Source organism: Drosophila ficusphila, unplaced genomic scaffold, assembly GCF_018152265.1.
Source record: "Drosophila ficusphila isolate 14025-0441.05 unplaced genomic scaffold, ASM1815226v1 contig_791, whole genome shotgun sequence".
Taxonomy (NCBI): Eukaryota; Metazoa; Arthropoda; class Insecta; order Diptera; family Drosophilidae; genus Drosophila; species Drosophila ficusphila.
Window position 1 is genome coordinate 5,791,353 of NW_025064737.1, and position 26,023 is coordinate 5,817,375.

At 40.4% G+C, this 26,023-nt stretch overlaps 1 protein-coding gene across 6 annotated transcripts in view; it reads left to right on the top strand.

Annotated features, from left to right (window-relative positions):
• Positions 1-26,023, top strand: part of LOC108093344 — a 116,065-nt gene that overhangs the window by 84,372 nt on the left and 5,670 nt on the right. For 2 of the 6 annotated variants that reach the window (XM_017193347.2, XM_017193346.2), the window contains 12 exons: positions 4,729-4,899; positions 4,963-5,110; positions 6,911-7,038; positions 8,371-8,998; positions 9,748-9,845; positions 17,723-17,778; positions 18,497-18,681; positions 18,758-18,985; positions 21,657-21,862; positions 22,220-22,443; positions 23,607-23,958; positions 25,889-25,953. In XM_017193347.2, the coding sequence (XP_017048836.1) occupies positions 4,729-4,899; positions 4,963-5,110; positions 6,911-7,038; positions 8,371-8,998; positions 9,748-9,845; positions 17,723-17,778; positions 18,497-18,681; positions 18,758-18,985; positions 21,657-21,862; positions 22,220-22,443; positions 23,607-23,958; positions 25,889-25,953 (2,489 nt within the window). Of the gene's footprint in view, positions 1-4,728; positions 4,900-4,962; positions 5,111-6,910; positions 7,039-8,370; positions 8,999-9,747; positions 9,846-14,540; positions 14,886-17,722; positions 17,779-18,496; positions 18,682-18,757; positions 18,986-21,656; positions 21,863-22,219; positions 22,444-23,606; positions 23,959-25,888; positions 25,954-26,023 lie in introns of those variants that run through there. The other 4 variants (XM_017193352.2, XM_017193348.2, XM_017193351.2 and 1 more) reach the window with 4 other exon arrangements.

Sequence of the window (26,023 nt, forward strand, 5' to 3'; positions counted from 1 at the left end):
AAGCAGCTTCGATGCCCCAGCTGGGCGATAAACATATTTTTGCTCGCTTTTCCTTCGCCGGAAGTTGCAGCGCAGCAGTCGTGCCTTTGCATGGCATACTTTTCGGCATTCCACTTCCGTTTTAAAATGCTGCACTCACTTTGAGCCACCGGGGCACTTGTCGATGGTTCAATAAAATCAACAAGCACACCCACTGCACGGTGCACCGTGTACGGCGCACGTTGCACGTTTCACGCTCAACAGGGACACAAAGGACACACATGTGTGTCCGCGCAGGAAACAGGACATTCCGGCCGAAATAGTTCAAACACAAAGTGCCAGCGCCTGCTTAACTCACTCGTAATTAATATGCTCGATAATAATTTATTTGCCCCCGAATGGCTACCTAAACTTAATAAATGACTCATAAATTTCACCTACCGACGGCCATAAAAAGCCAAAAAATAATAAAAACAATGACCGGGCAAGGAAAACAAATATCAAACTAAAATCAAATAAAGCACGGCAAAAAACGGGAAACTCACACACACAAACACACACTCAGAGTTGGCAGCAACAACAACAAAAACAAAAAGTAGGAAACAAACAAAGAAATCATTGAACCAATTCAGCGACCAACTCAACAACCGGAAACGCGTTTCGAATAAAAACGAATTGAGGACTTAACAATAACAGTAAAAGGCAAGGGCAATGGCGGCGGCAGTGAAAAAAAAAGCAGCACAAACAGCAAATGGCGTCGCTTGATGGCGACGAAGCATAAAAACCACTCGCCTTGGCTTTATTTTTTATGACTGCCCAGCATGCAATGACGAAACCAAAGCCAGGTGCCACTAGCCAAGAACAACCGGTGGTCGATGGCCAGGAGCGGCGGGCCAAGAGCGGGAATCTAGTTAGCTAGCCAGCCATCAAATGCAGCAAACGCCACACAGGCACAAAAACTTAGCATTTTATACAAACTCAAGGTTACTAAGCTCTTAAGTTAATGTAATGGCAGAATGATATAAGAGACTAAAAAGAGTTTTCAGGTTAGTTCGTTTTGTTTCATAAAATTTGGTTGAATAAATATAGTTAATAGTTACTATATAGTTAATAGTTATTATTTCATAGTCTCTACTTGAGTAATTCTTTGCTACTTTCAAAAATATAAACTTATACACTTTAAAATGTGGCTAAAAAAACACTTCAGGGCTTATTAATCTACACATTTTTTGATAAGCGCCTTTACATTTTTGTTTTAAAAGCATAAAAATAGTCTTTATTTTGGAAACATAGTAAAAAGTGTCCCCAATGAAATAAGTTCCCTTAGCTTAAAACCAAAATCCGGTTTGTCTGTAAAAGTTTATGACTTTGCCTTTTACCTTTCACTATAACGAGCATGTTGTGAACATAACTTCATATTTTTTTATAATTTAACGAGTTTTTAAAAGGGAATCACCTTTTTTCCATCTATGAAAGCAAAAACATTTTCTGGGGCATCTGGATTAATCGTTCGTTTGTAGTTTAATTGGAGAAGCCCTCTTTTTAATATTTCAAAAAAGTTCTTTCCATTTTCTTGTGTAAGAACATAAGTACTCTGCGTTTCGCCTCTGATCTGCAGCCAAAGAGTTTTAATTGACACCACGAAGGGACCCAAAAATCCCCAAACCCGAAAACCGAAGGGACAATCCAGAAAAAATAAAAGCCCTGTGGCACCAGGGGGGAGCATAAAAATGATGGATGCCTGTGAAAAATGTCACTTGTTGCGCAGTCGATGTTGCGTTGTGTGTATTCTGCCCCACTTTCCCACTCCAGAAATCTCCTCCCAAAAAGCCCGTGCGGAAGCAACTTTATGTTCAACTAGCAAATAATCATGTCCGGTCTGCCTGGACAAGGGCGTTATTGGGAGGTCGTGGGGCAATCACATGGGTTACCAAACGGATGGAAGGGGGAAAAGGGTGGTTTGAATTGGGATAGGGTCAGTTGAGTGACGTGAACCACATGGCGTGGTGGCCACCACCACTCGCTTCCCATTATGCCGGACTCCCATTGTCCGGCAGTTTGCTTGTTTTGCTTTTTGGCGATTTTACGGCTTATGACGAGCCAAACGAGTCTATATATCTGTATGTGTGTGTGTGTGAGTGAGTCTGAGTGTGTGTGCGTCTCCGGTTTTGTTGGCTGTGCTTGTGAAGTGTTGGCGTAGCCGGGTTTATTAGTAGGGCTTATGTTTTATGGCCAAAAGGACAATAGATGGCCAACAGATGTTTGCCTTTTGTTTGTCGCAGTAGTTGTCATATGCTCGAATAAGCTGTCACACACCCACGTTCGCCCGATATCCTGAAGTGTGCGTAGTCTATGTGAAACATAATTTATTATGTTATAAAATATTATCCGGACCACGTTCCCGGCGCATCGCTTCATTGGCCGCTTAAATCGACCGTTTTGTTTGGAGACTCAATTATTCATATCGTAGTTGTTGTAACCTCTCTCTCGGCTCTTATTATGACATGTGTCTGGTTTGTAGTTGTCTGGCTGCCATTTATAACAACTGTCATGGCCCACACCTGCACAGGAAAAAAGTACTACGTCATATGAGTCATCTCGATTTAAAATTAAAAGAAAAAATTATAGGAACAAACTTATTACTGAATTTTTTAATAATTCGATTTTAAACAAGAAAGGAAGCTAGCTTCGGCAAGCCGAAGCTTATATACCCTTGCAGTCGTCAAATATGTCGAAAAAAATACATAAAGGCTAAACAACATCGAAGCTAAGACGATTTTTCTATTCATTTTCCATATTTTCGACTATAGATCATATGGGAGCTATATGATATAGTTGTCCGATTTTCATCAAATTTAATTCGTAATTCAAGAGTCGTTAGAAAACTTTAAATTTCAAAAATCATGCTTATCAAATAAAAACCAACGATGTTATAATTTTATTTCCGTTATTTCTATATAGATTTTTCGAGCTATAAGATATAGTTGTCCGATTTTTATGAAACTTTTTCTCAATATAAGGGTTTTTGATGTTCAAAAAATCATGCTCGTGGGATAGAAAACAACGATGCTATCAATTTATTTCTATTAATTCTATGTATATTTTTCGATCTCTCCTATGGCAGTTATATGATAGAGTTATCCGATTTTGTTCAAATTTAATCCGAAATTCAATAACAGTTAGAAAACGCCATCTTGAAGAATTCAAGTCGATCTGATCAAAAACAACAGAGTGAGAATTTTTATTTCATTCTCTTGTATTGGAGCTATCCGATATAGTCGGCCGATCCGGCTCGTTCCGACTTATATACTGCGTGCAACAACTACACAACTTTTGGGAAAGTTTCAGCACGATAGCTTAAAAACTGAGAGACTAGTTTGCGCGGAAACGGACAGACGGACAAATGGACAGACGGACAGACGGACAGACGTACAGACGGATTTCGATTCTGCTCGTGATGCTGATCAAGAATATATATACTTTATGGGGTCTGAGGTGTCTCCTTCACTGCGTTGCAAACTTCTGACTGAAATTATAATACCCTTTTGCTCTGCAAGGGTATAAAAACAGAGATGTAATATTTTTGTTTTGTATAGATTTTTCGATCGGTCCCAAGGCAGCTATATAACATCGTTGTCCGAATTTAACGAAATTTTTTTATAATTCAATGCTTCTTAAAAACTTTATACTCAAATAAAAATCATGGGCGTGGGATAAAAAACAACGAAGTTATCAATTAATTCCCATTAATTCTATATATATTTTTCGATCTTTCCTATGGCAGCTATAAGAAATCGTTGTCCGATTTTTATGAAACTTTTTTCTCAATATAAGGGTTGTTAAAAAACTTGATATTCAAAAAATCATGCTCGTGGGATAAAAAACAACGATGTTATCAATTTATTTCTATTAATTCTATATATATTTTTTGATCTCTTCTATGGCAGCTATATGATAGAGTTATCCGATTTTGATCAAATTTAATCCGAAATTCAATAGCAGTTAGAAAACGACATCTGGAAGAAATCAAGTCGATCTGATCAAAAACAACGGAGTAAGAATTTTTTATTCCATTCTCTCGTATGGGAGCTATCCGATATAGTCGGCCGATCCGGCTCGTTCCGACTTATATACTGCGTGCAATAACTACACAACTTTTGGGAAAGTTTCAGCAAGATAGCTTCAAAACTGAGAGACTAGTTTACATAGAAACCGACAGGAGGACAGACGGACAGACAGACAGACGGACAGACGGACAGACGGACAGACGGACAGACGGACAGACGGACAGACAGACAGACGGACAGACGGACAGACGGACAGACGTACATACATATTTCGATTCAGATGGTGATGCTGATCAAGAATATATATACTTTATGGGGTCTGAGGTGTCTCCTTCACTGCGTTGCAAACTTCTGACTGAAATTATAATACCCTCTGCTCTGCAAGGGTATAAAAAGAGAATAATAAGGTATAGAAATAAATATGTCGAAACTAACATGTTATATATATTTCGTTAAACCAAACAATGTGATTATAGTTTTGCTCAGTGTGTCCACTTATACAGTTGGTAATCGATGTGCAGCTCCGAAAATGAACCAGCACGACATTAAATGTCAAAGTTTAAGCACTGCTGCCATTTATAGATCATTAAGCATATCCACCCAATCCCCCAAATGGGTTCAACTGTCACTCACTTGCCACAACATGTTGTACTGAATCCGCCATGTCTCCTCCCTTTTGCAGTGTCCTGCAGCACGGTGACGGTGACCAAGTGCCAGGCAGCCCTCCGCACCCTGCAGGCCTTCCAGTTTTTCCGGCCCACCTGCCTCTGCAAGGAGCCCGGCATGGATCCCGACTGCAACCACTTTCGGGACTTCCTCTTCGATCATCCCTGCGGATTTGTGCTGAAGAAAGGTAAGGATGTTGTACATTTTAAAGGTAACTTCTATTTTAAATGTTATATTTATTAATCTGCAGCCGAAAAGGATCCGTATCCCATTGATGCACTACCAACATGCAACCATGCTCTGTCCGTCTGCCAACAGGAACGAAAATGCCTGAAGCTTTTCGAGGACTTCAAAACGCATTGCAAAGTGCGCGACAACAAGTGCAAAATGGAAAACAGGTAAGACAAGGGCTAAAAAATTGTTAAGAGTATTATTTTACAAGCCTCTCTGGTTTTCGATCTATAATACTTTAATTTAATAAGATAATTAATGAGACATAATATAAATGAGGCACAACATATTATATTAATTAAAACTATTTGCTGTGTTGGTAATAAAGCGTACCCAAAATAATGTTCTCCGTTTATCATCACAAATTCAGTATTTAAATATAATACAAAAAAGCTTTGCCAAAAATAACTTTTTATCTATAAAACCCAATACATAATCAACAGTAAAGATATCATGTTTGATTATTAATATTGCTCGCAGAAAGGATTTATTACCCACCTAGTTTTTGCCCACTAACCACATATAAAAATCCATATCTATAAAATATTCATATCAACATTGTCAAGCCTTTTTAGTCCACCGAACGAAAAGAGATAATTATTAAGTGACCCAATTCGCCTTGAAAAGGTATAAACGAAAGTATAGAAAAAAACTTGCATCAATTTCATTATTCTGAATAACAATATCGTCAGTACTGCAAATGATTACTTCGTTTTGTGGCAGAACGCAAACATAACGATTAAAGCGTCGGTTAAATTATGAAAATGGAAAATCGAAGTCCACTACCAAGAGCCATTTCCGATAATGAAAATTAAATTTAAGCGTGTTTGACTTAATAAGAAAATTGATTTGCTTCATGCCGCAAAGTGGTCATGCCGCTTAACGGTTAACTGAAAATGCAATTTGCATTGGCAGCCGGTAAAAAGCGAATCGGAGTGGAGTGGAATGTGCCAACCTGTCCTCCTGTCCGGGGTTAAAAAGCAAGGAAAGCCACCTTGCAACATTCAATTTCGATATTCGATTTTATTGGCAAAAAACACAACGCATACAGCAGACAGCCGCGTAAACAGAAGTCAAGTTGAGCGAACAGAAGGCGAAATGAAACTTCCTGCTTGCCGGCATCTTGCTGCTTCCTTTAGCCATCACATATCCGTACTGACGCGATTTCCTCCCTGCCAGGACTCGTCTGGCTCATGGCCTGGATGGCTGAATGGCTGGATGGCTCGTTGCCCCGATACACTTGAATACAAACGTTCTGAATGTTTTAATAACTCGAAATGACTTTCTGCGGCGGCTGTTGGAAGTTGGGAGTTGGGCGCCCGGCAGTTGGGAGTTGACTTCGGCGCAGAGTTTCAAACTTGGTCTTAAAGTTCTCCACTTCCACTGCAACTTACATTCCCTTTGGCCCGCCGACCCGGCCTAAAACTTTCCACACGCATGCCAGGCATTCTGGCTGCGGGTTCGGGTTCGGGTTCGGGCTGAGATCCACCTATGCGATAAAATATTAATTGCAGCACCGTGTGGGTACACTCAAAAAAAAGTAACATTTAACAATTATAAATATTTAAAAATATTAAGTTTCAAAACTAAATTTAATATTTTTTATACCGTTCACACAAAGCATAAAATCATAAATTGTAGGAACAACTATCGCATTTATATAAAGAACTTAAGCCCCTAAGCTGAAACCACATAAAATTCAAATTAGTGTTTATTTTTCCTGCACATTTTGGAAGAGGATTAATTGAAGTTTCTTAAAGTGCACATGCATTTTTGATGTAATTGGCAATTTTAAACTTTGCATGCCCCGAACGGAAGTCGCTGGCGATGCGGCTTCGGTTGCGGCGGTTAGGGACTCGAAATGAATTCAATTAGCCGGGTTCTGGAGCTGAAAGAAGCCAGAAACGGCTTAGTACCGATTGGGATGGAACGAGTGTCTAACCGGGGTATTATCGCTATCGTTGCAGGGACGCCTGCCACGATTCCTGGACGAACCTGCGCCTGTCGCCGATGTTCGGATGCATCTGCCCGAACAACCATATGAAAAAGCGCTGTGATCGTATCTTTAATATTGTTAATCACAATCCGTGTGTGGGTAAGTTTCGTCCGGCGAGCCTGAACTGTTGACCGTGACTTCTCAAAACAACTGCAACAACAACAACCAATAACAACTACAACAAGCAACAACACAAACAGCTGAGAAAAAAACCAAAAAAAAGAAAAGAAAAAAAGCGAAAGCGAACGCTTTGAAAATTGTGGAAAATCTACGTAGTTTTTGTTTTCATTGTCCTCTGTTCTTATGTGTCTCTCTTTCTCTGTCAACCTCTGGTATCAAGTTCTTGTGTTATGAGTACGGTAAATGATGATCACCTTTACCTGCCTATACCGAAATTGATTTAGTTCTTAACTGAATTCTGAGTTGATTTTCCGTTTCCTTTTCCGTTTCGACTTCGATTCCTTTGGTTATTGTAATTTTGTGAAACGCTCAAAACCGAAACTAGCCTAAAACTAACCATTTAAGTAACCTAAACAAAACCAGAAACTAAACTATCGCACGCTTCTGCATCAAAAACCAACTAGAGAAACCCAAAACGAAACCCATGTTCTGCGATCGATCAGTAACCAGTAATCAATATGCCTATATCCAATATCTATCATACTGTACGAATATTAGCTATGCTCAGTAATCCTAAGTATCACGTATACGAATGTATATCAATGTAAACCAAAGCTGCCGTGCTATCTCTCTATCTCTCTCTCTATATACCTCTCCCTCTCTATCTCGCTCTGTATCTGTCACTATCCAAGTTTGATGTAGCAGTAAGCTAACAGCCCATAATTACATACAGTCACTCGCTAAAGTTAACTGCCACCCAGCGAACTGAGTCTGTGCTTTAGATTGATTGCACCGAAACAAACAAGCAAAATCACCTCTAGATCTAACTCTCTAACCCTAGATATAAGTCTACCGCTAGTCCAAGCTATACTAACACTCCGAAGGAGAAGCTACTATACACAGTCGTTGTCCTGTCATTCTCGCTATTTAATGTGCAGGAGTAGGGCTAGAAGAATCTCGGTCGGTTGAAAGCTTTGATTTCCCCACGCCAGACCACCAAACACTTTAAAGCATAATTTCATTTTCCACTTCACCCACCTGGCCACCTGCACTAATGGATTAACAGCACCCCAGAGCAGGATGATCCCATCCTCTCCTCTCGTTTCGCTGAATTTTATTATACAAGTACACACTAATTGCACTAATTAAATACTCGCGCACACACACACACACACACTGTTGCACACTTGGTTTAATAGCAACAATTTGCACCGCACCAGCACTAAATGTTTTTCTCTATTTCTCCGCACGCATGCCCCCTCCCCCAACGACCACCCACCTTTCTCCCCCCATCCACAATCCCCCTTCCAGATAGACTAATATTTTTCCCCAACGGTCTGCCCAAATTGAAGCAACAGAGACCGAAGGCAAAGCCGCGGCCAAAACCGAAAGGGAAACCGAAAACGAGACCCAAGCCGAGGCAGAGGCACCGTGGCAGCAACGGAACCGAGCTGCTGACCAACAATATCGAGTACCACGACGAGCCGGGCGGAGGTCTCCCCGATCCGGAAGGGGAGGAGGGCAACGAAACGGAGGACGAGGATCCCGATGGGAATGCCGAGGAGGAGGACGAAGAGGAGGACGACGATTATGACGACCGCATACGGGCCGAGATTTATTCGAATTACCCGCACTACCTGCACCCGCCGTCGTGGGGCATCAACAACCCATTGGTTCTCGCCTCGCACAGTCCCCATACCCTGGACGACGATGACGACGTGGTGGTGGAAGTGGTGACCACCCACAAGAAGCCGCCGTCAGCGCCGTCGGTGCACCACAGTGGCATCGAGATGGAGCCCGACGTGGTGGTGGTGGTGGACGCCGGTCCGCACTCCCACTCGCATCCCCACCTGCACACCTTCTACGCGCACGGCGATCAGAGTTCCACGACGGGATCTGGAGCTCCGGGCCCGGCTCCCACGGTTCCCAGCCCACCTAAGTATGCGGCTAGCCGGGAAGTTGCTAAACTTCTTGACTCCCCCTTCACCTCCCCTTGACTTTCCGTTGGCATCTTCGACTGGGAACTTTTTCGAAAAGTTTAGAGCCCGCACACATATGTCTGCGATTGCTGTTGAATTCCTGCACCGACCAACCAAAGACCGACCACCCACGCTGGCTTTCATTAACTCTGCTGCTGCTGCTGCTAGCACTCTTAACCACCGAGGAGCTGAAAACTTTATGCAAAAAGCTTTTAAAATAATTGACTCACTTGGGTATGCCACAATTTCCGGTTAAAAAGCCAACTAATGAATAAGTCCAGCTGGCGGCGAGTAAGCAACTCAACTATACGAGCGAGCACTCGTACTAATCGGCTCCCTGGGCACTTGTCGAGCATTGATGTAATCTGATTTTAATGCATTCCATCTCCGTAAATATCCCAGTGAGCCGAGCCGTCTGTGCTGGAGACACAATTCATTTGTTATGCCGGCCAGGATGCAAAAAGCCATTGCATTGGGATCATGTCCTTCGGCTCCTCGGCTTGGTAATTGGCCATTGTATCCGTAATGCCCTAAGCCGATTAATGCCAACCTCAAGTCACTTTCTTTCCGCAATAAACAAGATTTACGTAATTTGCTAAATCAACTTGAGCATTTGGTTGTTTATTTACCCCCACACCCACACTTACTCCCACGCACTCTGTTTTGTAATTTGCACTTAATTATCTGTACAACTCTGCAATTTATTCAGCACTGGCACCAAAATGCACAAAACAGCACTCGGCGATCTAGTTGCCGGCAGCGATATTACCCACCGCACCTACACAGGACCCTCGATGGAAGAACGAGGTGAGTTCACTAATTGCACTTAGCCAGGTTGCCCTGTAATTTAATCCGCACGCCCTTGGCACTCTTAAGTATGGGAACGATTGCTGCTAAATTATGGGAGCAATACTAGTATGATGTATTTACCTATTACTACAGTAATACGTATTAAATGGATCAACTAATTATCAGTAATTCTATTTTTAAGATTATTTTTAGCATTATTGCTGTTTTCAAAATTACTGGGGAACTTATATTTATTTTGCTTATTTACTAAATAACATGTGAGTGTTTTACCATAAAGTATTATTAAAAGAGTATTTATATGTTTTTGTGGAAATTCCATTTCTTACATCAAACAGAGGCCAGTCTAATATTGTGTTTCTCAATTAATTGGGCAAAAGATTTTCCCTTCGCATAATTAAGTAATTTTAATAGTGTTGTTCCACATTTGATTCCGCATGTAAAGAAAGGGAAATGCTTGTTGGGACTTACCCAAATATTCTAAATTTGCTCCTCGTTGGGTCGCATTTAATTCAAATTAAATATTTATGCACTGCAAATGAGAAATGAAGCAAAGGGTCAGGTCATAAATTAGACAATTGACGTGTAAGTAAGTATTCCACAAGGAGCAAGATGAATTTAAGCGCACCAAGAAGCACTTGACTGACCTTCCCTCCCCCTCTGGCACACATTGCACAGCATGCACCGTCTCTTTCGCACACTCACTGCCTGTTCAAAAGCTTATTAGGCAAACAAAGCTGGCAAACTTGAGCGTTCTGGCCAGGCCAACAGGCGTCCTTTGTTGTTTGCCGCTCGCTCCATGGCATTAGCTATGGTATCTGCAGGGGCAATCAGTTGCAGTTCCCTAAATGCACAAACACAAACACACGCTCTCGCACACTATCACGAGTATCCCGATGCAATGCACACAAGTGCCATAAATAAGCATTTCGACCCCTTAACGCGTCATCAAAAAGCGAATTCCAAGTCCAGTAACCTTGCACTCCACCGTGGCTTTTGGTTTATTGGTATTCTATTCTAATTAACACATCCTGTACACCAAAAAATTATATTTCTAATTTATACACACTGTGCACTTAGAAAGCAAATTCATGAAAAATATATCTAATTAATTGTAATACGTAAAGAATTTGATTCAGAATTCAAGGTACACTATTTTTTTCAAGTACACCATTTCCAACAGAATTGATTTAAAGACTGGCGTTTGTTTTTAAATTATATAAGTATATTTAAATACTTACAAAATAGTTCAAAATTATATTTTTTTCTTAACTTTATAAAATATTTGTAAAGTTCCAAAAGGTACTTTTACACCTTAATAAGTTAGCAAATTTGTTGTTTGACGTTTTGAACTTGAATTTGTTTTCTTTTACTGTGTTATGAGGTTTCCTCTCACAAAGTGATGTTTATCTGATAAGCACAGTATTTGTCAAGATATGTTAACTTTTCGTTGCTGCTTATCCACAGACTCAAAATAAAAAAACACTTTTTAATGGTCTAATCAATGCATCCTTCCTCTTTTGGTCCGCCGATGGCCCGTTGCGCATCCCTTTTTATTTATCGCCAGAGATTTCACTTGTCATTTGACGATGACCGTCCATCATCATCGATTGTGTTTTGTTTCCATCTCGTTGCACTCGGCAATCTGTTCGACAAAGTTATAAATTCCCCAGCCTGCATGGTGCATTGTGCACTTCTGCACACAGCTTTGTCTATTGTTGCAGCTGCCGAGCTATGGGATTGCTGTAAATATTAGCAAACTATTTATGCACGTCAAACGCACTGACACACTCACAATGCCGCGCACGATTTGCATACATTTTCACCGACACTTGCCTTATTTACGTTTATGACGACCAGTAAATTAACAACACAAGCCACCATAACAATAAGCCGAGTTATCAGATTTTTGGCTGAATTTTGTGCCGAGCGCAGCGTGATATGTGCATAAATATCTAAGCTAAAGGCAAACGTTCAGCAGCTCTTTTTATTTGAGCGGCGATATTTAAATTGAATTGTTATTGTTGCTGATTGGATTCTAAAATGCGAAGCATAAACACTGTCAGTGGCCTCGAGGGCATTAAATTTTCTGAAATGGCTTCAACAACATCACTATAAAGTAAATATATAAGACAATGAAAATAAATAAACAATGTAGCGATTTTTGATTTATGAATCGTCAGCTTTTGTACCGTTTAAACAGAAATAGCTTAAATGCTTAAAAGTTTCAATATTCAAAACCTAATCAATTGTACCTTGGTTCTACATTAGTTTCACTTTAATGGCAAATTGTTTTTTCTACATGTTGCATTAAATTGAAATAACAGCGTTAAAATCAGTTTACTGCCAACAACTACCGATTACATTAAACCAAAAAACAAGTAATCTGTAAACTAACTGACACCCACATAATTTAGTTAAACGAAGTTCCTGCACGCTTCATGGATAATGGGTAGCTCGTGTATAAAAATTAAGCTGAGCGTTCAATTTGAAAATTTAATTAAGCACAACTAAAAAGCAAATAAAGCGATTTGTCAGCATTGCGCCACCAACAAAATGAAGCAAACACGCTCGCTAAGCACCCTTGCACCACTACCACCCACCACCGAGCACCACCCACCGCACCACCGCCCTCGAGAGCACCACCCACATTGCCAGCTATATGGGATACATCCGCACAATGTTTGCGTGCAATAAATATTTTCATAATATTGTACAATCCACTTAGAAGTAGCAAAGGGCGCTGTTGATGCCACAAACCCTATTTCGCCGCCATTCCAAGCACCTCCGCTCGTGTGCGAGTGAGCGCTTGCATGTGTGTATCGGTGTGCGTATCTGTGTGATGCAGCTGCTCACGGCTTTCCCAATTAGGGCATGAAAACCACGGCTATTTGATATGGCAGTCGTAGACCCGGCAAACACATTCGCGTTTCTAGCGTCACAAACACACACACAGACACATAAGCATTTGGCCAGAATGTAATTTTCAAATTATTGCACATTCTTAAAATTTATTTCCGTTGTTTATGAGTTTGTTTAAATTTCGCGCACCGTATCTGCACACATAGTGTTTACATTAATGTTTATGTGTGTGCCGCTTGCGGCAAACTCAACTTTATAGGAATTCTGCGCTTTGGTACACTGTTGAATGGCATGCAATGACCCTAACCAAGTGCAGCTGAAAACGTTTTGTATTGAAGGCAACGCGTATACGCAACAATTAGATGACACAGATCCACTCGACGACAGGGGCTTACAAGCGCGATAACAGTTAACAAACGGAGCTAATCCCATTCAAGCCACCCTCCCAAGACATTTCTCACTCCTTCCCCTCCCCCTTTCCCTTCCCCGAGGCCATCGTTTATTGTGCAAATATTTGCGATGGCGGAGGGAGCGACAAACATAAGTACGTCGCACGTATCCTGGCAAATCCTTGGCCATTTAGCGCCAGCACTGGACTCCCAGACATTCCGGCGGGGAGAGGGCTTGGGGTCCTGGGATTGGCATCCTTTTGAGCTTTGCCAGACGCCACAAATGAAGCGCACTTCGGCGTGCTCTCGGCGAGATAAGCCATTCCGGCACTGGCACAAAAAAAGTTACCATTAAGGTGGTCTGTTTTTTATAGATACTTAAAGAAATTAATAGTAAAGAAGTAAATAGTTGAATAAAAGGGTAAAAATGATTATACCTTATAAAGTAAAATATTTTATTTCAGTAACGTAACAAAGAAAAACAATTAATAACTTATTAAAACAAAATGTTGTGTGTTTTTTATTCGAAGATGAAAAAAAATTTTGTTTTAAATATTTTGAGAAAAACGATTATTCAACTTAAAACAGTAGAATGGAAATTATTCTCTTTGTAATAATGAGGGGTTTTAGAGTTATAAAAGCTTAATATTTGACACGACTATAAAAATAAATTTTTTTCTTTGACTGTCGGTGGTGATGGCGCAGCCACTGCTGCGGTTGCAAACCGTTTTCAGCCCCAACCGCTCCCCATTTGCCATTTGGCCGCTCTATCAGCGCATGACATTTGACAGACACAGAGACAGGCGCTCCTGTTTGTCTTCTGTTTATGTTTTGCCATTGATAGCAAATGGCAATCGGAGCATGACGAGACGCAAAACCTGTAATGGAAATCGATTGGGGAGCTAAAAACAATTCAGACTCCGAATCCGAATCCGTTTCAGTTTCTTTTTCCCTTTCAATGCAAAACGTTTTACTCGCCTGCCCTGCACTAATTTTAAACGATAATTGTTGGCACCGTTCTGCTCACACTCTCCTCTGTATGTTTGTTCAATTTTTTCTCTCCTTTCGGTGACACTATCTGTATTCGTTTTCTTTTCGAATGGAAATTCTTTTGTTTTGTGCCAAGTAACTTCGGCATTCGAAAAATATCATTTTCTTTACAAGCGATGTTTTTTTTTTTGTTGAATACGTACAATAAAAAGTATACTAATAGCAATAAAATTGATTGTAAGAAAGGCAAGTGCTACAAAATAAAATGTATACAGAAATTTGTGCGAATCTGATTGGATAACTCAAATGCTGCGTAGCTGCAACTACAGTCACAACAATAACTCCAACTACAATAACAACAAATCAAACAACAATATAGATGGCACTGAACAACAACCACAACAACAACTACAACAATTCTACCCTCTCTCTTCTTGCTAACCTCAAATTGCAGTAAGAATATTGGGAATGGACGAGAAACTGCATCAGAGAATCTTCAATGATAATTTGGCCCTAATTGATACGCCACTTATAGCCATGGGCTCCGGCTCCGGTTCCGGCACGGTCACCTCATCCGGATCCGTTTCCGGTTACGGACTGGGCATGGGAATGGGCATGGGCCTGTCCGGCAGCTATAACTATCCGGGCTCGATGCACGGCGTGCCCAGCTATCCGTTCAATATAAGCGGCTTCCATCAGCGGCACATGGCAGCGGCGGCTGTCGATAATGAACCATTCGATATCATTGATACGGGCTTGGGCTACGGCGGAAACGGAAATGCCGGTGTTTACTACCAAAGTATGTGTACACGTATTAGCATGAACGTAATCCATAAATAACAAAATCCACGACCAACTAACTGCAAACCAACCAAGCAAAAAATTAAAAAAATATATTTATATATATATATATATCAATTAATACGCAGCAGTACACACACACACAGCCAAATAAAATCCAGATATGTGTGTGCAAACTTCTAGAACTAATTAACAGGCAAAAAGTTCGTTGTTTCATTTTGTTCGTTCGTTCACCATTTTAGATAGATTTCTGTGAATTTATTTATGATTTCCGTTTTGTGCCGTCCCCCTGTAACCAAAAACACCCCGAGTTGCAGGTAAATTTTTTGAATAAACTAACATTGAATTCATTCAAATTTTTGCTTTTGTGTTAAAGGTGAATATACATATAAATACAACTTGGCGCGATGCGTGCGCCCCTTGGCTTTGTGCATAATTTTTGGCAATCGCTAAACCTTTATATCAAACGATAAAAACCAAATGAAACTTAAGTATAGTTACAACAACAAACAATTTATACTTTACAATTTCTATACATATATAAATATTTACATATCTCGAGCTCTTTCAATTCATTTTGTGTTCAGTTCTTTTAAAGTAGCTTGCCATTTGTTTTGAGAGTTTTTTGAAATTTTTCTACAAAAAATATATCAAAACAAAATTTAAACCAAACAATTTGCTTCCAATGCGTTTAAAAACAATTTCTTTCTATGAATTTTGTTTGTCATTTTGTTTATCTAACAACAAATTCTAGAAAATTCAAACGGAATTAGAAACTTACATATGTACAAGTTGTGAATATTTTCGATACTAACTTTTTTCGTATGTTAAGTGAGCAAAATGAAAACCCTAAACAAAACCAAAACCTAAACAAAATTCATTTGATTTTTTTCCTAAAATATATATTAAAACTTAAACCAAAAACAAAAAAAAAAATACCAAAGAAAACCATTCCAATTTTGTTACATTCAATTCCAGCACACTTTTTCAAATTTTTTCCAACGCACCCAGTTTTTGAATCCAAACAATAACTGTTACTACAATCAAACATAACAATTAAAGCGTTTTCGATCAAATTTTTTGAGAACCAAGACCCCTTCCAATGCAAACCTTTGTGCCATACATTTTCATTCAAGTTCACAAGACATCGAGTTCATTGTCTCATACAACAAAGCCACCGAAACATCAAAAACTTCCTTCTTCGGGACTTCTATTCAACCTGATTCTCGAAACAGACCGAGGTTGAATTCGCTAAAAGCTGTCGCGAAATTCTCCCCCAAAAAGAAAACATATAAATTGATTTTTTAAGACATTTTCCTTTGCTTTTCCGCCGCAGCTCGACTTTCTGTTTGGCTTATTCCTACTTTCGTTTGAAATCTAATTATTTGCGTTTACATTCGTACCTTCTCATTTTATTTTTCCGAAGCAGAAATTCATTTTATTTTGCTGAGTCTGCAGCGTCGCGCTTATGTTTTCATTTCCAAGACCACACACACAGAGTACAGAAAACCAATAAAGTATGCCAAAGAAACACATTCTCACAGTCGTCAGAACATTAGCATAGAATCATGAGTCCCGAGCCGGGAGCCCGGCAAACCCAATAAATAAATCATAACCCCCCTTAAAATACACAGTCACAAAGGAGTACAGTCTAACGCTAGAATATCGTTGCCGATCCCCCCAAAAACAGAATGTTTTTATCAGTAGGTTTGGTAGTTTTTAAAGTCGAATAAAATATACCTCTCATATACATATATAGAACTTAGTTGTGTTTTGCCAGCCCTGCAGACCCTGCGACCACGCCCCTAAACTCTTGAAAGTATTATCCCCCAACTCCCAGTTGAATCTCACTCTCAATCTCAAAGCCTTCCCCGGATTCCAGTCCAGTAATAGGCAATAAACAAATTTGTGGAATATTTGCATTTCATTTACGTTATTTATGTGCATTTCTGTTATTTTGATTTAATAATTTCTATCCGTTTTTGGTTCAAGTGCGAGGGGCTGGGGTGCGGTGGCATTTGAACGTTTTGTGATTACCAATTGAAACTGAAGAGCGAACAAAAAGTTGGTTAATTAAAATGCAATCGATAGCTCCTGTCGCCCAAACCAACCAGCCTTGCTGATTGATATTCCGATTAAAAGTGGATCATGGAAATGTTATAGTAATTGAGTTGTGATTAGGCATTTGGGCTCTCAATAATCGAAAACACTTTTCTGGCCTTCAGTTAGGCATTCAATTCAGCTTAATGTGTGAATTACACCTGAATCCCATAAATAAATGAGCCAATTGAGAGTGAATAAGCTAATAAAAGGCTGAAAACGGATATAAATAAATGAAATTAATTAAGACCTCGCAGCGGCATATATGCACAAACAAAAGCTGTCGATGAGTTCAACATTTTAATTAGTTCTAAATTCCATCCACTCTCGATTGGCGTAATCAGCGATTTTACAATTCATTTTCACAAAAAGCTGGATGATTGAGCTTAAACCAAACCCAATTGGATTAAATCAGCTAATGCAGTTGGCCAAGTTGGTTGGGGACAGGCGGCATGGGACATTTTTGGGTGTGCGATTGCCGGAGTGTCAATGGCAAATCCGTATTCCATATTCCGAATCCGAATCGAATATGCTGGAAAAGGGTTGCGCAAATCGAAAACTAATGAACTATTTCAAACATTTTCTCTACGCATCTCCGTTGCGGTCACCATCTCTTTCCATCGACAACGAAAACGACAACTCCCCGATCGACCGACTCCCCTGGGCGACATTTACTCGATGCAAATGCAAATGCAAATGCAACTGACGCACTTGGGCACGTTTGGCCGGTTGCAGGTGGTCAGGATGTCGAAGTTGACCTCTCAACGGAAATAATCAAGCAACACTTTCAGGTGAGTGCAAAGAAAAGCCCCGAAACGAGTCATGGAAAATGCAAAGTGCAGCTCACACAATTTGTACCGTTTATTACAGAGCACTGCGCAAAAAAACCCATTTATTGACTAAAACTATACTTGAAATTTTATTTGAACACATAAAACCTTTGATCAATTTTAAAGATGTTAAAATCAAATTAATATTCAAATTAAAATCGTTTAGTTACAAGTATTTATAGCTTTATTAAGTTCCTACATATATATTTATATTTTACATAAAACTAATTTTAATAATTATGGAGCAACACAGGATAAGTTCTAAGCACCACTTATAACCTGTTTATAAAATTGATTTCTTTAATAAAACACTTGTTCAACGGTTCATAAAATCATAATGACAATTAACGACAATTTTTTTGTTGTTATTGATTACATTTATTATATTTCGGAATCTCTTAAGATTTACGTGTGAGTCTCTATTGATTACTAGTGTTTGTCTGCAAATTTCCTTCATTTATATCGGTATAACAGTTTTTGGTATGTTTAAATAATCTTGAGAATCCTTAAAGTGCTGATGTTGATTTTGTGTACTTTATTTATTGCATTATTTAAGAATGGTGCTGTTATGATCAAAGGGTTTATTTATTGCCCAGAAATTTATACTCATATGAAAGGTAGCCATTACAAATTACTGATTTAATGCGTTATTTCTCCCGATGCACCTCTCCCCGCTCAGAGTACCTGTCACACGGCATTGGACACTTGCCGGGAAGATCCGTCCTGCTCATCGTCCCTGCAGCCAATGCTGACGCACTGCGAGCTGCATAGGTGCAATCGCAACGCGTGCATGTCCTCGTTGCAGGCCTTCTACAAGGGGCCCCACGAGGACCTCAACCTGGACATCGCCTTTTGTCTATGCAAGTAAGTGGCTGGGCAGCCGATTGGTGGCTTGCAGCATGAAGGAACTCAACGAAAACCCATTGTTACCCGGTTTCAGAAAAACAACCAGCAGCCTGCAGAGCGGCAATGGCAATGGCAACGAGAACGGGAATGGGAACGGCAATCGGCACGACATGTGCATGATTGCACAGGAAAAACTGCATCCAGTGTGCGCACAGCGACCGCCCGATAACAGTAATCCGGCCAGCTCCAACGGCATTTACTACCATCCACCGCCCGCCTGTCACGTGGTCGCCGACAGCTGCAAGGAGGACCGCGAGTGCAGGTGGGTCAAGGGTCATATTTCAGAAATCGGGCGCGATTTAAGCGTCGAACGGAACCGGAAATATGCACGATTCAATGTATATTTCCCGACCGCGTTGGTGTGGTAATGTGCAAGCATTTGTGTTGTTTATTGCTTTTATTGCATTACCAATACTGTAACTGCTTTAATATTTTAAATGCTGAAAAGCTTTAATTTGTGTTTTTCCATTTACAAGAGAAACCCTTAAAGTACTTCAAACTCCTTAATGTATATTGTAATAAAAGTTTTAATAGGAAATATCTAACTAGGAAATAAATAATTAAATAGGAAGTCATATTTTCTTTAAATTCTAATATATTTATTTAAGTATTCCTTGTATAAATAGATAAATATTTATTAACAAATGTCAAAGTATTAGCCATTTAGAATGGTACAAAAAACTATAAGTTTTCTTGAAAAAGAGGTAAACAGGTAAAATTAAGGATAAGCTAATTCATTATTTACAGTTAGTTAAAAGCAAAACCTCTTATTTTTGGTTGCTTAAGTAAAAAAATAAAAGATTGACTTAAAAAAATAATTATTTGAATATATATTTATAATTTGGTTGACATTTTTGGACTTATTAATTTGAGAACCAAATTTAAAGCTAGTTTCCTAAAACTTCTTCTAACTTCTTTTTTTTTTTTGGTTTGTTTTTTTAAAACTTTTATCAGGAAACAACTTGTACACTACCGTATAGGCGACTGCCAAAAAAGCGTTTTTAATTTAACCCCAAATTCAATTAAGCCAAATTGAATTTCATAGATTTAGTCTCGGGCGCGCCTCGATATTGAATTAGAGGCGTTTAGCCACGGCAAAGTCAGCGCAAGCCGCAACTTTGATGGCACTCAGCCGAACTCGTTAAACTGACACCGTGCCACGGGTGAGGGTTAGTTGGTTGGCTGCCGGAGCTCGGTATTCTGCTCCCAAATTCCGTAGTTGCCGGGAAGCGGGGCATAAAATTACCAGTTTGCCGAGGGAAACTCCTCAATCTCCACGGAGCAGCTCTTCATTAGGAGGCGGCTGCTGAAACTTGCAGGCCAGACCGCGTGAATGTGTCAAACACAAAGTTGAGTTATAAATACGATGCAGCACCCACCAGCTTCCATCTCGGATGCACATGCTTAGAAATGGAGGATGGTTCGCCATTCGAGGGTGGTGGTGGTGTTGGTGTTTGTTTGTTTGTTGTCATGTTACGGCTGAACGACCGCAAAGTACGTGGTCGTAGCTGTGGCTGTGAAAATTAATTGCCTTTTAAGTGAATCGCACTTGCTTTGGTAAACAACTAAATTGGACTAATGACGCTCATTTTGTATGCTTCAACCGGAGGGGCGAGGGGCAAAATAGGGGGCAAAGCCAGGGGCCTCCGAGAAGTTGCAGGCAACGTGTGGAGTGCTTATGTTGACTTATTACGTATACGACGCGTTGTGCGCCAACACGTGCCTCTGCGAACGTGTTTCGAGCAGAGGGAATGCTCATTTGTTTGGCTGCCATCGAAGCTGCAGCCCTGACGTCTTAAACTGCACTTCGGCACCTTCGGTTGCACAAAACGTTGGTTGCGTAATGCCAACCAAGAAAGCGCAAGAAAATCTCGGCTTTTGCGTCAGCCATGGATTGAGATAAGAGGGTGGAAATATAGAACTATTCACTTTTTAAGGTTGCAAAACTTCTGTTGGCAAACGACCAAAGAGAAACTTTCTCAAACATGGAAGCCATGAAAAACTGCGTGGCGTTTTATAAGCGTTTTTCTGAAGAGGTCTTGCAACCTAAAAACTAAAGTGAGGTTAAATGGTTTTTTTGCTGCAGAGGAGTCAATTGAATAGAAAAATAATCTTTAATAACTATACCGAAAGTATTTCCTAAAAAGGTTTTTAAATTATCATCCATTAAATCTACAAAGATTGAGTTTATTATAGTAATGGAACAATACGCAAACTGAATAAGCAGATATACATTTGAATAGAAATCGCTTTACCTTGTCCATTGTAACGTGATATTAACGCTGAGTATTGCAGACACCTTAACCCAAACTGCAACCACAATTAGGCAACATCCAATCAGATTGGAATGCCCAAGTCATCGCCTTGAGTCGATAAGCTGCAATTGAAATATTACGCATACGTCGCATGGCACTTGACCAAAAATCACCACCCGAATGCCTGAGATTGGGGCCTCATAAATTAAGTCGCTTTGATGGGGTTGCAGAATGGGTATTCGTCCCAAGACGACGAAATGCCGTAGGATGCCAAGAGTAATGCCGGCACAAATTGGCCGACATCAATCTCAGGTAAGAGAGAAGCTGCAGTGCAGGTAACGGCCCACTTATCACCGGAATCTCTGGTAGAGTGGGGAGCTTTCGGCCAGGAGAATTGCATCTGCAGCTAACTGGCGCATGACAGTCACGAAGACATCGCCACAGGCACTGCCTCCATGGTGGGGAAGGGGATGTCAGTTTCTTCAATTGACTTACTTGGGGTTTACGTGGCTGCTTATCATTACACCTTGAGAAATTTAAGAATATTTATTTTATTAAAGTGTGCAAGTTGTAGTAAATAAAAAACTGAATTGAAAACTTTTATGTTAACCCAAGCAAAATACAGTTTATTTTTATTTTACACTTCATATCCTATGTTTATTTTGCTTCCTGTAACAGATTAAAGTTGGAGTACTACGAGCAGGCCTGCGCTGTGGACAGCGTGACCAAGAAATGCGCAGGCAGACCGAGTGGTTGTCGAACGGCCATGATTGGCATTCTGGGCACCATGTTGAGGACCACCTGTGCCTGCCAGGGAACAGATCCCCAGCACCTGTACCAATGTGTGGGATGGAGACGTCTTCTCTGGATGAACCCTTGTGTTGGTAAGTCACACAAACCGACTAAGGTTGCTACACTTAGAAAAAGCATACAAAAATAAAAAGCCCTTATTGCTGCTTTATTGTTTATAAAGACTTATTTCCATATAAGTTCTAGCAAACCTGTATATTTTACCAATCAACCATGGGAATTTTATAATTGGTTTAAGAAACATATACCAAACATCAACCTTAAAATATCCAATAAATTTGTTTCTTGTTTTTCTTATTTGAAACTGCGAATTTGTTGATGATTCCATGTCTTGTTAAATGGTCTTTTGACTTTCATTCACAATTATTTAACCACCTTCTCTGTATGTGACTGCTCGCTCATTAACGCACGCAATCTTCGAATCTTGACAGTTGAGGCTCAAAAGGATTTCCATATGAAGCGGTTGGCTGAGCTCGGTTTCCTCACCACCACAACGACGACGACCACCACGACGACAACAACAACGACGACGACGACCACGCGAGCGCCGCCACCCCCTCCGCCGCCCACCACAACAACAACGACGACGACCAGTTTGCAGCCAAGGCAGACGCCAAGAAAGCCGGCGACGCACATCTTCAAGGACGTCATTGCGGTGAGTGCCTGCCCGGGCGTCGGATACTCCCCCTTGGGTCCTAATTGCCCCACTGCGGTCAACTAGTGGTCGATCTGATCCCATTCAAATCGTCCCGCTCCGTTCGATTTTAACAAGCATCAACAACAGTTACCTGTGCCAAATTCCCCCATCCGTTCGTCCCGTCCGTCCGGTTTCCCCCGCCCCACCATCAGTCCATCAGGTCGTCCGTCGGTTCGTTTTCTGTTTTCCAATCAGCACTCAATCAGTGACTCAAATGGGGCGGCGGGGGCGTGGCCGACCGTACGGACAAAGCGGACAATATGCCACACAACATGCCAGGTCAAGCCAAAGTCCACACCCCGAATTCAGCGCCGGACTCTGTTTTGCTCCGGCCAACAGTATTCTGCACTCGAGAAAATTTGAAAGTGTTACACCAAATAGAGAGGGCTAAAAAAAATAAGAAAAATATTCAAACAGATAAAAAAAATTCAAGCAGCACAAAAAAATGTATTCGTTTGCTTTTGACGAACATTTATAAAGATTTTCTGAATATTGCATTTTATTAGAACACAATAGTAAACAGCCAGTGAAGTTAGAGGATCAGCATAAGGATTCTTTAAAACCAAATTAGATATTTTATTATCTTTTTGTTCTAAGTCCAACAACTTTATTAACATTGGAATTATAAAACTCCAAATTATAGTTACCTATCTTCAAAAAATAATCATAATAATTCATGATAATACACCTTTTTCCGAGTGTGGGTGCTGGTGCTGGTGAATTTCTGTTACAGTTGCTGCTTGTGGCCCAGTTCCTCGGGTTGGCAAACCGACAAAGCAATCAATTCCCGACCTACAGCCAATGCAGCTGCCTTTGCAGCCGGAGCGGCAAAAAGATTAAACCCCGCCAGCACACAAATATATATATCCGCATTCGTTTTCAAACTCTTTAACATCTTTTCTCTTCCTCACAAACAACAACATTGCAACAATGAACCGCAAAAACCACGAAAAATGCAAATAAATAAATAAAAATGCGAAACAAAAAATATGAAACACAACAATAAAAAACATGCAACAAAATTGAAAAACCGCGAAACGCAAAACCAAACCAAACCAAAAAAAAAAAAAAAACGCAAAAAAAAATGCCAACAAAAAATGTGGATGGGTTAAAAACGGCAGCCAAAGGAGAAATCAGAGCCAACATCGGTGGAACACAATTATCTCGATCCACCCGATTCAATACCGCTGCCCAGCGTAAATGTCGAGAGCGGCGGAAATGGCGGAAATGACGATTATCACAACGGCAACGGCAATGGACACGGAAATGGAAATGGCAATGGTAACGGCAACAGCAACGGCAACGGCAGACGTAAAAATGGCGGAAAGGGACGTGGCAGCAGTGTAGATTTCGATGATCCAGTAATTTTCGTCGACCCAAGGGAAACAACAGAATTTGTGGGCATCAGCATCACGGAGCCGGTAACCACAACAACCACAACAATGGCCACCACGACAACAACACAGCCCCCGAGTAAGTAAATGCAAGTCGGTTATAAATTGGACCGCCCAGTGAGTCGGAATTGGGCATCCAATTCAGGTCGAACCTGTCCGGAAAATGTATTTCCTTTGTCCCTCAATTACAAGGCAGACAAACATTGGCGGAGTCTCTTGTGCGTATTCTAAACTTTTCGCCAGCTTAATATTCATTAAATAGATGACATACTTAACAAAATAAACAGAACACATCCTTTGATTTTTAAATTCAGAGATCTACGTTAAAATAAAAATCACACAACTTAAGCTAAAAGTAGGAAATAAAATGTATGCAAGGATACTATTTTTAAATGCACAAAAAATTTAGACTATTTTTTATTTTAGTACTTAACCCAGAATATAGTTGAGTACTGAACTTTTTTAAATATACAGGGTAAGATTTGTTCTTCCTTTAAGAATAGAAATATTCTTTAACTTAAAACTTTTTTTAGTTTTACTGTAAATAGATTTTTTTCTTGGAGCTTAAAAAAATCATATTCAGAGTGCCAAAGCAAAAAAGAATTTATAATACTCATAATGAGGTTTATTTTTTCTGATGTGCACACCCATCACTCTTAATTTTTGTACTTTTAGGTATCGTTTCCGTTTCGAACTTTTAAACATAATTGATGCGGTGACTGCGGTTGTTTGGCTAATTGAAAGCATAACTCAGCTCCGGTCGTGATTATTATTTTAATATTTTGTGCGCCGATCATTCAAAATTCAGTATCCGCAATGGTTACCCCACCCGCACAACCATACGCATAACCGGAAATGAGTTTGCTTTCGGCCCATGTGGCAATTATTCGACTACTACGCAAATATGTGCGCCAAAATGCATGAAGGGACCTCCGAGCCGATTCTTGCGAAGCTAGAACATGGCCAAATCCGATTAGGTTTCGAATGCCAAACGCACACATATCACTCGGCTGCATTGTGATAATACTTCCGTTATTTAAAACCTCCTGCCGAGGCCATCGTTTGTTGTCCATTCATTTATCACGGGGACTCCGGGGTCGCAACGTGTTTACAAACATCATTAAAAATGTAAATGAGTTTGTTTGTTTGCCCACCGTCACTCATTCAGTCCATCAGTCCGTCAGTTCAGCAGTCCATCCGTTTTGTCAGCCAGTCAGTCCGTCAGTTTGTCAGTCCGTTCGTCATCCCGTGTGGTCAGCTCGTCCGTTGTAATTATTTAGACACTTGGGACATTTGGCTTTGAATTTTGCATGAAATGTTTCTGGCCCGCAGCTGAACCTGTTTGTGTCTCATCTATAATTGATTTTGCTCGTGCAGTGAGGCGGAGATTTAAAACTATATTTAAGCATTGTAAACTGTCGACCCCCGTGTGGTAAGGTTTAATTATTAATGTGCATGTTATGGCGACTTTATTGGCAAAGTTGGGCCAAAACAGGGATTTGGATTGGATGGGATGGGATGGCAAAGCCCCAGGTGCCAGTTAAGTCGCATCGTGGCAGTTTTAAGTGCCCTTTGGTTGTAATTAAGTGGCAAGGTCTTCAACTTCAACTCCGTTCTCAAGTGTTCATGCATGTGCAAATTTGTGATTCGCCCCTTCGCCAACGAAACTTTTTGGCCAGGAAAAACTCGTAATGGCGTTGATGACATGATGAATGCTCCACATGAGTGGCGGACATCCGTTATTTGGGCATGAGTGGCAGGGTCGCATTGTGTACGTTGCCTGCCACCAAAAAAAAATGGGACGTGTGTCCGCTGTGGGTGGTGCGAAGTCAAGACCTTGCCGCCAACAAAAGAGCCACGCTTCGAGCCAAATAACATTGTGCAAATAAAGTGAGAATTAAGTTCCATTAAAGGTGTTAAACTTGTTTGGCGAATGAGCATTCTGTGTCATCAAATTAGTTTAATGAATTATTCCATCAATTAAGCTCTCAATATGATTTTGCTTGCAGGAAACTGTGTTGTGCAGCGACCTCGTCAGTCGGATCAACTAATTCGAGAAGGCAGCAGCAAGCGAGTAAGTAAATTAAATCCAAATCAAACACAATTGCAGTCGAGTATAAAATACTGCAAACATTTAAGTGTGC